The 14,855-nt window shown below is 41.4% G+C and overlaps 1 protein-coding gene across 4 annotated transcripts in view; it reads left to right on the forward strand.

Annotated features, from left to right (window-relative positions):
• clcn5b (chloride channel, voltage-sensitive 5b) overlaps positions 1-11,984 on the forward strand; it is a 20,578-nt gene extending 8,594 nt beyond the window's left edge. For 2 of the 4 annotated variants that reach the window (XM_083541445.1, XM_083541444.1), the window contains exons 3-13: positions 1,950-2,110; positions 2,207-2,306; positions 3,388-3,575; positions 4,034-4,156; positions 4,923-5,129; positions 5,614-5,694; positions 6,198-6,773; positions 7,083-7,266; positions 8,585-8,983; positions 9,215-9,431; positions 11,070-11,984. In XM_083541445.1, the coding sequence (XP_083397571.1) occupies positions 1,950-2,110; positions 2,207-2,306; positions 3,388-3,575; positions 4,034-4,156; positions 4,923-5,129; positions 5,614-5,694; positions 6,198-6,773; positions 7,083-7,266; positions 8,585-8,983; positions 9,215-9,431; positions 11,070-11,160 (2,327 nt within the window). In that variant the 3' untranslated portion in view covers positions 11,161-11,984. The remainder of the gene's footprint in view (positions 1-1,949; positions 2,111-2,206; positions 2,307-3,387; positions 3,576-4,033; positions 4,157-4,922; positions 5,130-5,613; positions 5,695-6,197; positions 6,774-7,082; positions 7,267-8,584; positions 8,984-9,214; positions 9,432-11,069) is intronic. The other 2 variants (XM_083541446.1, XM_083541447.1) reach the window with 1 other exon arrangement.
• Positions 11,985-14,855: the final 2,871 nt, after the last annotated feature.

Genomic DNA, 14,855 nt, shown 5'->3' on the forward strand with positions numbered 1-14,855 from the left:
TCTAGTGATTCAGTTAATAATCTGTATCTAGTGCTACAGTTAATAATCTGTATCTAGTGCTAGAGTTAATAATCTGTATCTAGTGTTTCAGTTATTAATCAGTATCTAATAATCTAATAATAATCTAATAATAGTTAGCTGTATCCAGTGTTTCAGTTATTAATCTGTAATTTAGAGCTTCAGTTAATAATCTGTAATCTGTAAATTAATAATTTGTAATCTAGTGCTTAATGTTAATAATCTGTAATCTGTATCTAGTGTTTCAGTTTCGATAATCTTTGCAATAATAGTACAATAATCTGTATCTAGTGCTTCAGTTAATAATCTGAAATCTAGTGCTTTAGTTGATAATCTGTAATCTAGTGCTTCAGTTGATAATCTGTAATCTAGTGCTTCAGTTAATCTGTAATCTAGTGCTTGAGTTGCGATAATAGTGCAATAATCTGTATCTAGTGGTTCAGTTAATAATCTGTATCTACTGCTTCAGTTAATAATCTGTAATCTAGTGCTTCAGTTAATAATCTGTAATCTAGTGCTTCAGTTAATAATCTGTAATCTAGTGCTTCAGTTAATAATCTGTAATCTAGTGCTTCAGTTAATAATCTGTAATCTAGTGCTTCACACAGAAAGCACTGGGCCTTAAACTCTTCCTGATAGTAGTATATTATTTGCTGTCACTTTGAGTTACCATTTTGTAAATATTTGCCGAAAAGTCTTAATGTAACACTGTAATGTAAAAGGATCACATTTAACTGCTATGTTTCATATTTTAAGCACAGCACTTGTGTAAAACCGTATTAATTTCAATAGTTTTTAATACATTTAAATATTTGAATGAAATTATGACTGCATTTTTAGACAAAATGTGTAACATAAATTTGATACTGAACCCAGGCTATTCAGGACCCTATTTTTAAATGGCTTCTGTGATTAAAATAGTTTTTAAATGGCCTTCTCAATAAAGAGTACATTATATACACAAAAAGTATTGCAACACGACTTTTTCAGCCATACGTCCTTCTCCCCCTATCTGTTAAAGTCACAAAGTTGAAGCCACGCACTTGTGTCTTTGGATAAAGCGGCATTTCACTTTACTTGAATTAGGAGACCCAAACCTGTTCCAGCATGACAATGCCCCTGTGCACAAAGCAAACTCCATGAAGATATGCTTCACACAAGTTGGAGTGGAAGATCTTGAATGACCTGCTATAAAGCTCTGGCTGATTGCACCTCAGACCTCCTCAACCTTCATCATCTCAGACTTGATTACCTGACCACAACTACCCACTACAATATAGTAGAACATCTTCCCAGAAGAGTGGAGGTTATTGGAACTGCAGATGGGCACATCATTGTGAAAAGAGGATGTTCAAAAAGCACAGATGAATTTTCTGGTTAGGTGTCAAAATTGTCCAAATGCATGTTGGTTTGTGTTGTATGACTTTTTTTCTTTTTTAATGAAATGTCTTCGGGAACTGAAACAACGTTAAAAGGCATTCAGAATGAGTCTATGCTGGAGATTTATACAGACATTGAAGTGCAGGTGATTATCAGGATGAATATTTTTAGCCTGGGTTATTTAACATATCGCTTTCACACCCATGTAGTCATTCGCCTGTCCCTTACAGAGCCTGTTCTACTTGTTTGACTGAATGTTTTAAAGCCTTTAGTCATAAAGCTTGTCTGTACCTTTTGTTTAATTCTTCAAGGCCACGTGTGCTTTATTTGTTTCAGTGTATTATGTGATGACAAATAAGATTGCAACCTTGAAAGCTTGATCGGTTTTTAAGCCATGACTTTCTGACAACTGTGTGTTCAAGCTGATGATCTTTTCTATTCAGTCTTGTTGATTTTGTTTCCATTGTTATGACAACAGTGTTTTGACCGTCTTCGGTAGTCAATTGTCGTGCTGCAGTACTGTAACCTTTTCATAAACATTGTGTGTTAAGCAGATGCATCACTGTTTTCTACTGAAGGCCGAGGACAGAACGGCACGGCTAAGCTGCTGGATCTGTTAGACGATGGGTTGCACAGGGTGGGGACCTATGATGACTTTAACACAATCGACTGGGTGAGGGAGAAATCCAAGGACCGAGACCGTCACAGAGAGGTGAAGCTGCAGGACACAACCTGAACAAGCGGAGTTGCACAGTATTCAAGTGCTCCATAACCAACCCTCTGTTTCTCTCTCCGTTTCTTGTCTCAGATCAACAATAAGAAGAGGCAGTCAGTATTTGATCTTCTCTTGAGTTTGAGTGATGCTTTTTCTGGCTGGCTGCTTATGCTCCTCATCGGCCTCATGTCTGGTTAGTGACCCCCGACCCCCCCCCCCCCCCCCACACACACACACACACACACACACACACACACTAACAAATAGACGTCTATGAGTTTCTTTTTTTCCTGCTTACTTTTTGTCCATTTCCTCACCACATTCTAGCGGTTACTTGTTTTAGTTGGTCTAAATAGAATATGCTCGTGTGGCTGATACTATTTATATAAAATCCTGATATCCTCTGTTTCAGTATTTTTCACCACTCAGTTACTTCAGTCTACTCGCTCATACACAAGTACTGTGGAAAAGAGTGGAAAATAATAAAAGTGATGCTGATTAGTGGATATGAAGACAAGAAGAAGTTTGTTATACATAGTAATAAAAAGATCTAATAAACAAGACGTTCAAATACTGTTCGGCAATGATTTTCAGGTAAAAAATGATTGAAGAGACACAAAATGACACTGCTTTGAAAAACAGAACGCAGATATAAATATGCTTTACAAAACAGCCACAAGTAGATATATGCTTTTTTGTTTTTCATATATTTCGTTTTTAGTATGTTTAAGATCTCAGTGCTGGACAGTAGTAGCCAGTAACAGATGATCGTGTGCTGATGTCCACATAATAAATAGTGCTATAATAATTAGTGTCCTGTGTTTACGAGAGCCGTGTCATGCCAGTTAACATTTCCTCTGTTTTCAGAAAATACAATCAAATCGGATCTGATACTAAACTGATTTTAAAGCCAGTGTTGGCAATGATAACAATACACTAACAGATAAATGAATTTCATAATGAATTACATAATTTTTACCTCATGATTGATCATGATAGCAGTCACTATATTTGTCAAGCACAAATTAGGCACCATGATCAAATTGGTATAATATTTACATTACAGCAAGGAGATTTATTGCAGTTTACATGACAGAAAATGTCGAATCAGTTGTTTTTTCAAGTATATATAATTTTTTGGTGCTCATTATTGGAGTTTTATTTACGGCTAAGTGGCCTAGTCATATCTGCTTATTACAATACTTCACTGATTACGCTACTTATTCTTCACTTGCTCATCCTTCATCTCTTTCTCTATTTCTTTCTCTCTGCAGGAGCATTAGCTGGAGGCATAGACATTGCAGCTCACTGGCTAACAGACCTAAAAGAGGGTGTGTGTCTGAACGGTTTCTGGTTCAACCACGAACACTGCTGCTGGAACTCTAAAGAGACCACTTTCCAAGAGAGAGACAAATGTCCAAACTGGAAGAGCTGGGCCGAGCTCACGGTGGGAGTCAACGAGGTGGGTGCTGATTTCATTCACACACACACACACACACACACACACACACACACACACACACACACACACACACACTTTTTCGCTTTGTTCATTTCAGAAGCGTGGTGGTCGTCACTCCCTCTAGTGGTGTAAAGTTCAAAACCACAGCAGGAAACAATTGAATCTAGAGAAGTGAAAGCAGTGTTTTACATGCTTGTCTTAAACATTAGCCCTTGAACTTATACTGCATTATGGATTAACATATCTGATGATCCAATTGCTGGATATAATCCATCATTTAAGTGTTATTAAAAATAGTCATATATGTAACTAGACATTTTTTTGTATATTAAATGTTTTTGTACATTGTATGCTTTATCCAATAATATATTTGAATTGCCTGAAGGTTTTGAAGGGTTTCTATGATGGTGCATATAGCAACAAGTAAGAGATGGTGCTGTTCCGTGTGTGCACACTAGGGGGCGAGTGCCTATGTGGTGAATTATCTACTGTATGTGACCTGGGCTCTGCTCTTCTCCTACCTTGCTGTGGTTCTCGTCAGGGCCTTCGCCCCGTATGCCTGCGGCTCGGGAATCCCTGAGGTAAGATGCCTATGTGTCTGATTTACTCGCTCTCCGATGCTTTCTGCTCTTTTCTCTCTCTCTCTCTCTCTCTCTCTCTCTCTCTCTCTCTCTCTCTCTCTCTCTCTCTCTCTCTCTCTCTTTTTATTTTTTTTCTATCTCTGTATTTGCCATTATTATTATTATTAATGCTTAATTAGCCCTAATGCCCTCAAAACGGTTAAATGCTCTGTGTGTGTCTGTATGTTCTTAAAAAGAGCTCCACCCATTGTGTCAAACAGCTGTGACTTGTTTCAGCAGTATGAAAAGAAACGTCTCTAGTGTGTTTTTTTTTTATTTCCTCCATATCTTTACATTAAGAAAACAGGCAAACCGTTTACAGACGTTAAAGACACAAACGGGGGGGGGGGGGGGAATCATTTTGTGTATCAAAATCCCAAACTGTCATGTCATGAGAAGAAAAAGTCATAAAACAATCCAGACATCTTTAAGATTTATGGAATCTCTCCTCCTTAGTTGAAATTGGAAAGCTCAGAGTGACCCGTTTCCTCAAAAGGATTTTTCAGCGCTTTGTTCGTGCCAAGAGCACGATGCTGTCACGCAAATGATGATCCAAAAAATCTAGGTCCTCCATGTTAGAGTTCATCCTGAGTGGATTAATGTATTAGAGGTTGTTGATGATCATACATTTCCCAAGACACTTATTCATTATTCTCTGCGGTGTCGAGTGTTTCTCTGTCGGAGTGGAAAAATAGCTTGGTGTTAAACCTTTCTCTCTCACTTTCAGATAAAGACCATCCTAAGTGGCTTTATAATCCGGGGCTACTTAGGAAAGTGGACTCTAGTGATAAAGACGATCACTCTGGTGCTGGCAGTGTCTTCAGGCCTCAGCCTGGGGAAAGAAGGTCCTCTGGTGCATGTGGCCTGCTGCTGCGGAAACATCTTCTGCCATCTTTTCACCAAGTACCGCAAGAACGAGGCCAAGAGGAGGGAGGTAGGAGACACGGGGAGACCGGCGAGAGGGAGAGGAAAACGAAGAGGAGTGATGGAAAGATAAGGAAGAAAGTGTGGGAGATTGAAGTAACAGACAACAAGATAAGGAGAAAGTGGATGGGGAGAGACTGGGGAATGGATTAGGAGGACTCTTTGTGTCTCAAGCCAAGAAACAGTAATAGAATATAAAGAGATTTGCTCCAGACACGGCGGTAGGAGAACACGGGGGCAAAATGTTAATGGATCTAGACATATTAGTGAGCAGGCAGAGAGCTACGCTCTGCTGCAGAAATTAGCTCCATTTACACTGGAATGCGGAGTGAGAAATAATTTTTTGAACGTCCGTGTTCTAATTGTTAAAATTGTTAATTGACCTGTAGATGGGATGATACATCAGGGGTAGTTATTTGTTTTTGTATGTGCTTACGAATGCCAATGTGTCCGTTTGTGTGCACGTTCAAAATGTTTCTGTCGGATTTCCTCAGGTCTTGTCAGCAGCCTCCGCTGTGGGCGTGTCTGTGGCGTTTGGAGCTCCTATAGGAGGAGTGCTGTTCAGCTTGGAAGAGGTCTAAATATTAACACAATGATTTTTTTTTTTTTTTAAGTAATAAAGAGAAATACAGAATCGTCTTCTTGTAACTATTTTCTAATGTTGTAGTAGAAAGTTCCAGTAAGTTTTGCATATACTGGTAACGTCGTTCAATCCGACTGGATTTGATCTATAATAAAAAAAACTACAGAAATTCAGATGACCATTACACAACACTTTTTTTTTTTTTTTCGTCATTCGGCAAACTTTTTTTGCGCCGCTTTTGACGCATGAATGGGATCATTATTTTGTTGGCAAAGACAACCAGGTTTTGGGCTGAACTATCCTGGCAGAATCTCATCAGTCTACATAAAATCTGTCGACACACAAGCTATAAAATAACCGTCGAGAATCGATGAGTCTCCATCATCTTCACCATTAGGGTGTGACTAATTCTGGACTGCAGAATACCCTGACTCAATATTTACGTCTTATTGCAAGCATGTTCTTACTGTTTCCTGCTATATTTCTGTCCCTCAGGTCAGCTACTACTTCCCCTTAAAGACACTGTGGCGTTCATTCTTCGCAGCCCTGGTCGCCGCCTTCACCCTACGCTCCATCAATCCCTTCGGCAACAGCCAACTCGTCCTGTTCTACGTGGAGTTCCACACCCCATGGCACCTGATGGAGCTCTTCCCTTTTGTTTTGCTTGGTATTTTTGGCGGCCTGTGGGGGGCGTTTTTCATCCGTGCCAACATGGCCTGGTGTAGACGTCGGAAGAACACGTGTCTGGGCCACTACCCCGTGTTGGAGGTAGTGCTGGTTACTCTGGCTACGGCGCTGTTGGCCTTTCCGAACGACTTCACGCGCATGAGCGGAAGCCATCTCATCTCCGAGTTGTTTAACGACTGCAGTCTGCTGGACTCCTCCCAGCTGTGTGACTACACCTCCCAAGTGAAGGGTGGAGCAATGAACAATAACCTAAGTCACGGTGCGAATTACAGCAGCAGCCTATATGACCGAGCAGCCGGGCCTGGAGTCTACACGGCTATCTGGCAGCTGGCGCTAGCGCTCCTCTTCAAGACGCTGATCACCGTGGTTACGTTTGGCATGAAGGTATTTGGTACTGGGCAGATGGTTTTCATAGCCACATTTGTTTCACTGCATCTTTTTCTTCTTAACTTTGATTTTTCCCTAAAAGCATAAGCAAGGTTAGAAAGCATTTTAGTGATGTACCCCCCCCCCCCAAACCCCCCCCCCCCCCCCCCCCCGATCACCACGTATTGATTATTGTGCATATGATACTGTAGATATACGTATGATAGATAGCAGGGTGTCATCAAGACTATAGAATTAAATGACGAAATCAATAAATGACACAGCTGAAGTTTCATTTTCGATTTCCTTTAACCTTTTCTGTCATAGGTGCCCTCTGGTTTGTTTATTCCCAGCATGGCTGTAGGGGCGATAGCAGGCAGGCTGCTGGGCATCGGTATGGAGCAGCTGGCATTCTACCACCACGACTGGTCGATCTTCAAGGGTTGTTCATCCAGCACCAAATGCATTACGCCAGGCCTGTACGCCATGCTCGGGGCTGCAGCGTGTCTGGGTATGCCCAACAGTGGATCACAGATTCACCCCATTTCATCTGCTTTCCACTAACGGGAATGCACCCGCTCATGCATTTAATTACAAGTGCTCGTTTTCATCCTTGCTGGTTGCTCATTGCTGCCCAGTTGTAATCAAATAAGTCCAGAGTACAAGTTTCATAGCTCATAAACCTTCACGCTAGCAGGCACATTTAACTTGTAAGCCATGCCGGAGACCCGGCTGCGTGACAGACGTTAAATGGAGGGTATGAAATGGGTATGAAAGCCCATCTGATGAGGAAAATGCCTGCTTGGCTGTTTGGCTTTATAAAATGGTCTGTTGTAGTTATGGTGTAACTGTAGCTCTTTGATGCGCAGCCCAAACTTTATTTTCAGTGCTGATCTTCCGTGACAGCGCAGGAACAAACATTACATACTTCACCGTGGGACTTCAGATCCGGTCGTTTGAAAAAAGGACAAAAATGCTGCCATGCTATATTACTTCACGTAGATTTACAGCAGTTTTCGCACCCATTCATCTTTTTCTCTCAGGCAATATAAATATAAAATTTTGGTCACTAAACCTGTTTATAAAGAGATGTTCAGAAATGATATGTGTAAAACCAACAGCTTTGGTGAAGCTTTGGTAATCATATAACTTTATATGATGTTATGATTCATTTAGTCATTCAAATCAAAATAAGCTATTTTTTGATGAGCCTGCACTCAGATTCAAATTCCTGATAATGACATGTTCAAACTTGGATGCTATCTTATGCTTTTGAAGAGCATTGACTTCAGAGTTTTAAGTTTTGCCCATTCTGAATTTTTCTACTTACCATGGTTGCAGAGAGTGGTTATGTGAGTTCAATCAATTTCTGAAATTGGCACCATATGGCACCGACAACCAGGCCATGGGTAAAGTCACTGTGATTACTGAGAACGCACACTCTATGTAAAATATTACTGAACTTTATTACAAAAACAAACAGCATTGAATCATGAAAATGTGCTAAATGAAATATAAATATATTCACTAGTAATTATATAATAAATAATAAACATAATATAACACTCTCCGTGCAGCGCACAGTCTTATGTTTAAAAACAAACAGCACATGTTGTCAGTAAGTTGCCTCTAGAGGCCGCCCTCATAATGAGAGCAGGCGGAAGCCGGAAAAACTATCAGTATGGATTTTTGCTGATAGTCGGCTAAAACGATTAATCGAACCATCTACATTTTTCTGTATCGCTTTTCTGTGCCTTGACGATTCATATTCTTTTTAATCTTCCCTCATTTCTTACTCATCCTCACTCTCTCTCCGTTTCCCCGTGCAGGTGGTGTTACTCGGATGACCGTGTCTCTTGTGGTCATCATGTTCGAGCTGACTGGAGGACTGGAGTACATTGTGCCCCTCATGGCAGCCACTATGACCAGTAAGTGGGTAGCAGATGCTCTGGGCAGAGAGGGCATCTACGAGGCACACATCCGGCTGAACGGCTACCCTTTCCTTGAGTCTAAGGATGAGTTTGAGCACAAGACCCTGGCCATGGATGTGATGCGTCCACGGCGCTCTGATCCTTCACTTTCTGTTCTCACGCAAAGTGGCATGAGTGTGGAGCAGGTGGAGGCTGTGATAGCTGACACATCATACAGTGGATTCCCCATAGTTGTTTCCCAGGAGTCTCCAAGGCTGGTGGGGTTTGTGCTAAGGAGGGACCTGGTTATATCAATAGGTGAGATGGGTGAAAATGTATGTGTTTGTCTATGGATCTTCAAATACAACTGACATGCGAATATATTGTTATATAGTTGTTGAAGCTGCAGATTTGTTTGTGTGTTTCTTTAGGAGAAAGGTGCTGTAGAAATATTATTATTACTATGTACTTTGTAGCTTCATTATCAAGCCTGTGCAGGGTTTCCTTCAAACTTATCTGGTTCTCCAATTTCTGCTTTCTCGTAACCAGATAGTGCACGCCTCTGCCAGGAGGGTATCGTGGGAGCATCGCAGGTCCTTTTCACTGAACCTACTTTAACTCAGCCTCATGGTGGACCTCCTTCCCTCAATCTGCGCAGCATCATGGATCTCAGTCCACTAGCTATCACTGATCAAACACCCATGGACATCACCGTGGACATCTTCCGCAAGCTCGGCCTACGCCAGTGCCTCGTCACACAGAACGGGTGTGTGTGTGTGTGTGTGCGTGTGTTGGTTACTCTTTTAATACAGTATTCCTTCAGCTATTGATTGAGTGAGTTACCATGACATTCCTGTATTGGTTTTTCGCAGTCAGCCATGTGTCATTGTGGCTGAATTAGTGAGAAATTTGTATACATTTGACATGAGAGAGGAATGAAAACATTATCTCAGCTATAACAAGCATCATCACATCACCCAAATTGAATCAGAGCGACGTAACAGGAAATCCACAGCCATCAGTGGCTGCGAGTTCAAAAGTAAAAGAGCTATTTGTTTGGAAAAGATGCATATGACTGGATTCATATGTATCAAAGTAAGCACGTGATTGTCTTTTACACTTCCCATTTAGGGAGACCAAGAATTTTGGAGAAAATTGGGTCAAAACAAGAAGTCTTATCGCATAATAACAGACAAGAACCAGTAGCCAATCAGAAGAGAGTGTGTAAACAAGTAAGGGAGTCCAACATTATCAATCAAGGGAATGGATTTATATTTTTTTTAATAAACGTTGTAAGAATTTCTTTGGTCCTTTTTAAAGAATTATGTAATTGTAAAATTAGTTTAGCTGAAGAGAGACTAATAGCTGGCAAGAGAGTAATAACTGAATTTTGTGCGCTGTGTATTTTGTACCTTTAACTCTAGTACGTTTTATTTAGAATGTGTATATCGTATTTCACCATCCGAATCGGATTGTTTTCTCCACACCACATTTCAGCTTGATATCTCATTTGGCCATGATACTCTCTCTCTCCTGGAGGGAAAACCATACGTTCAGCCCGCGGTCTGTCCCCAAGACCCCATGCTATGAGATTAAAGAGGAGCAACCCTTCATAGTAAAGTATGATGTTTGGAACCCAGCCTTCAATCCTCTTTGACTGTGTAATGATTTGGCTCTCAGAGTTGTTGGGGTCGTCAAGAAGAGTGCACACAGTCCACATTCATTAAATACTCTTCTGTATAGAGTGTGCAATGCCTGGGAGAATCAACTTTCCAAATTTTATATCCAGTGGCAAATCTATATATAAAAGCCACCACAGTCACATCTAGCACCTAAATGACTCAAGAACCTTGTGATTAAATGTTCATATAATGAATATAAGGGAAATCTGATATATAAGTTATAATGAGTTGTGCAATCTTTTATTAGGAGTAAAATAAAGCCGCCTCTGTGGTTTTCTCGTATGCAATCTATGCTATAGACTGTCACAATTGTATGCTTGTGTGTGTGCGTGTGTGTGTGTGTGCACACGTGCAAAAATGAAAGATGAGCAGTCTGTTTATCTTTCTCTCCCTCCCTGGAGTCAAACTTCTCGCCAAGCAAATGGAAATGACATCTGTGAGCGATTGAGGGTTGACTAACTCTTTAATGCTCCACACACACACACACACAAACACACACACACACACACACACACACACACACGTACACACATGCATGTGGATTGCATATTCATATAATATGGTCATGTATACAAACACATTATGTCATGCCCTAATGAGGATTTTTTATACTTGTTTTCCATGATGTCCATAGAGCTGTCAGATTTAACTTTCCGCTACATTATGATCAAATAACTTTTATTAAATCTTTGTTTTTTTGGTCCTTTCTTCTTTCTTTATAGGCGTTTGTTGGGGATTATCACTAAGAAGGACATTCTGAAGCACATGGCCCAGATGACAAACAGGGACCCAGAGTCCATCCTTTTCAACTGAGAATCCCTTCTCCATCACTCAGCAGGAGAGAAATTTAATCCCATTCCACATGGACACACTTCCCAGACTGGATTATCCCAATTAACTGCTGGGAAGTATGTGTGTACTATATGTATGTGGGAGATTTTTTTTGTGTATGTCTTGGAATGACCTGAGGCTTTGGCATAGTTGGAGGAACGGATTTGGGCGACATGCCTGGACAGGAAGTTCTATCTCCTAGATGATATGACTTTACAGATTCCCCCGAAGCCGTCACACACTCCACTGATGACTACTGCACACCCACACCCACCACCAAACACATGCACCACTGATCCACATCATCTTTGGAAGACTGTCACAAAAACATTCCTGTGAGCACTGGCCTTTTTTTTTTATCCTGCATATGTCATTCTTGGATTCGCTTTGAGGGAACCCATGGCTTGTAAAGGACATTTAGGGAATCTCGCTGGGGAACATGCCTGAACATGCCCGGGTTAGACAATCACTGTGGGAAGAGGATGAGAGATGAGACGGGAGTGTATCATGTTAAAAAGTCACACACACTCAGCCAGCTTGTCAGACTCCTTGCACAGATAAAAGCCAACGACGGTGTTGTGTTCGAGCTTTTTATAATTAAAGTGTTAATGTAAAGTGTCGCCGTTTGAATGCTAACGTGACTTTAATTTGAGTGGGTCAGAATGTTAAAGGGAATCTTTAATCCACTAACTTATATGCTTACATTATTGATCAATATCTCTTTGGGAGACACTCTTACCAGCCATTACTTTCCATAGTAGGTCACATTACCTAAAATGCGTTAACGTTGGGTTTTTCCCTCCGGAGTCATCATGTTAGGAATTCCGAACCATTTAGAATTAAAATATACTGAAGTATGTATTCCAAATAAGTAGCCACAGAATTTCCTCAAAGTGTTTTTTGACCTGAAGGAGCACCATTTTTGACACTGATTGGACCTGTGTGCTGTCCCAGCACAGGCCAGTAGAGGTCACTATCTCTCTCAATATCTCGCACTGTGATTACTCGGTTTTTTGGCCAACTCTGCTTCTCTTCCATGGATTCTCAGATGCCCTTGTATCAGGGAGTCAATGTCACCGATTTACTCCAGAGAACTGAAGTTAAAGGGAGTTGAAGTTCGTCCCTTCTGCTCCGCTTGTCTTCCTGTTAAACGCCCCGAGCGCGATCGTCTCATCTAGGGCGTATCCCGGCTCCTCTGTTTTATCATTCTTGCACTCGTTATGACCCTGGACAACCTGGGCTTAGAATCATGTATTTGCCTTCCCTCCTTTTGTTTTAGGGGATGTGACAATCCAATAATGACACAAAAACGGGGCTCCTCCTAACCTAAAGGGAAGCACAGGCGGAGTGCCGGAGAGCTCCCTGACATTTATTTACTCCCCATCCTTGGCACGCTCGCTTAACTTCTATTGTCCGCTCCTGTTTATCTACATTAGCACAATGTTTAAAGCATGTCAGTCCTTTTAAAAGTCTGAGGCCAGTTCTACTCTCTCTCTCTTTCTCTCTCTCTACATTGCACTCGCTTTCTTTCCCCAATATTCCCGCGAGCAGGAGCGAGGGCGCGGAGGTCGGGGGAGCTATTGTTCATGCTCATGCTCGTCTGGGCTAGCGGTCGCCAGGATGTTCCCCGACGGCGTTTCCCTGCTGCCCAGCCCTCTTCCACTCTTAGAGAGCCAATTTCCGTACAACAACAGCCAATGCGGCGTTATTGTAATATAATGGAGGCAAGGAATGAACACAATCTCCACCTCCGCTGATTGAAAGCGAACGTTTTTGTGGGGTTTTTTGCGTGTGTGCATGCAAGGTGCGCAGGAACGAGGGATTAATCCTTTCTTCTCGAACCTCGTGAGAAAACAAGACGAGTGCTGCTGAGAGAGGCTGAAGGGGAGGTTAATTAAACAGCATGGCCAGGTCACATTCACAAAGGTCCCTTTTTGTGGCATTGGAGTTATGAGGAGAGAGAGAGAGAGAGAGCGAGAGAGAGAGGGAGAGAATGAAATTTGGCTTTGAGGCTTGCTCAGTGCTGCTGGGTTACTGTGTGTCCCAGCTCTCTTGTAATCCAACCCTTGATTGGCTTTAAGGGCTCAGTCCAGGGCTGAATGAAATGTCATCTAGAGCAGGACATGCCACAGACCAAACCCCCCCAAGCAGCTTGATCCCCTCCCCTTTCATTCTCTCCTTCTCTGTGTTCCTTATCTGCAGAAAAGCCGCACACCACCCTGTGAAAGAATGTTCGAGTTAGTGCTTTATCCAGCTGTGGTTATTACCCACCTGCCAAAAAAGAGCTTTTGTATAACAAATGTGCCATTCAAACCCAGGAAGACAAACAAGGGGGGAAAAAAACAACATTGAGCTGGTTGTTATTTGCGAGGTGTTTGTTCTAAAACACTACTGTTTTTGGTCAGAGAGCAGCATTGACAGGTGGAGGTTTTGGCGAACAAATTGTTGTAGCAAGCACAAAACTAAATTCTTTACTGTGTTTCATCCAAAATGCTGAAGATGCAGAATCTGGAGCAATAAGGCGTGACTCCACCCTGCTAATGGATACACCTCTCAGAGTTACTGGACCATCAGTTGGTTTGTTTTATCCCTGTATACGGCTCAACACAACCTGCTTCCCATCGAAGTGCAAATACTGTTTCAGTTTAAAGCAGAGTGAGAACAAGTAGGATCATTTTGGGGAAATTGGACCAAAATGGCCTTGTAGGTCAATATAATGCATTCTTTAGGACCTGTGACTATTTCTTTTGTATGCTGACTCGACACTGTGGAAATTGTAATCAAAAGTATAGTCTGTTGGGGGGGTTGTTTAGGTTTTTTTTTTTTTTTTTTTTGCAGAAATCTTTTTTTTTAATAAAGGTGAAGCATTTCGATTCTGGGCTGTGTTCTTTTCTGGTGTATGTGTGTGCTCAAGTATGTGAGGAATCAGGTATAGTTGGGGTTTTGTTTCAGTCATCAAAAGCTTGTTTAAGAAATGAAATAGACTGTAATGTTGATGTTAAATCATGTCTTTGTTCCAAAAACAAAACAAAAAATCCCCCCCAAACCATCAGTTCACTTCTGGCCAATCACAAATTGGCTCCATGTGCAAGTCTTGTGCAAGTCATGTGCAAAATCTGCATTATTTAAATAAAACTGCAGAGCACCTTGAATGACGGATCCTAATTCTGGCTACAGTCCAGAAAGTTATTTTCTTTTTTTCTTTTATGAGACATCGATCTATTATTTTCACTTGTTCATAAAGTAGCGCAGTGCTTTTGTCATCACGTGATAAAGGTGTCCTCTTTGAAAGAGTTGAGTTATGATTCCCAGGGGGAAATTCACAAACATGATAAACCACACACACACACACACACACACACACACACACACACACACACACACACGCACACACACACACACACACACAGGCTATTTTAACCCATAAATCGAACCCACTGTCAACCCACATTCTCTCTGTTCAGGTGCAGCTCTTCTCTTCATGTGGCTTTAGTAGCAGTGCGAGATGTACTGGCCTAAAGGCTAAATCCCTCATTCTGTCTGATTCTCACCATTCCAGGGTTTCACCTCAACGTGGCTTGGGTTTGTTTAAAGGATCTTTTAGAATTCACTTACTGACAATCATATCAATAGGTGTTTTATATAACTGAAATTCCTCACATTACACAGTTCTTTAT

This window comes from Silurus aristotelis (genome assembly GCF_946808225.1).
Source record: "Silurus aristotelis genome assembly, chromosome: 5".
Taxonomy (NCBI): Eukaryota; Metazoa; Chordata; class Actinopteri; order Siluriformes; family Siluridae; genus Silurus; species Silurus aristotelis.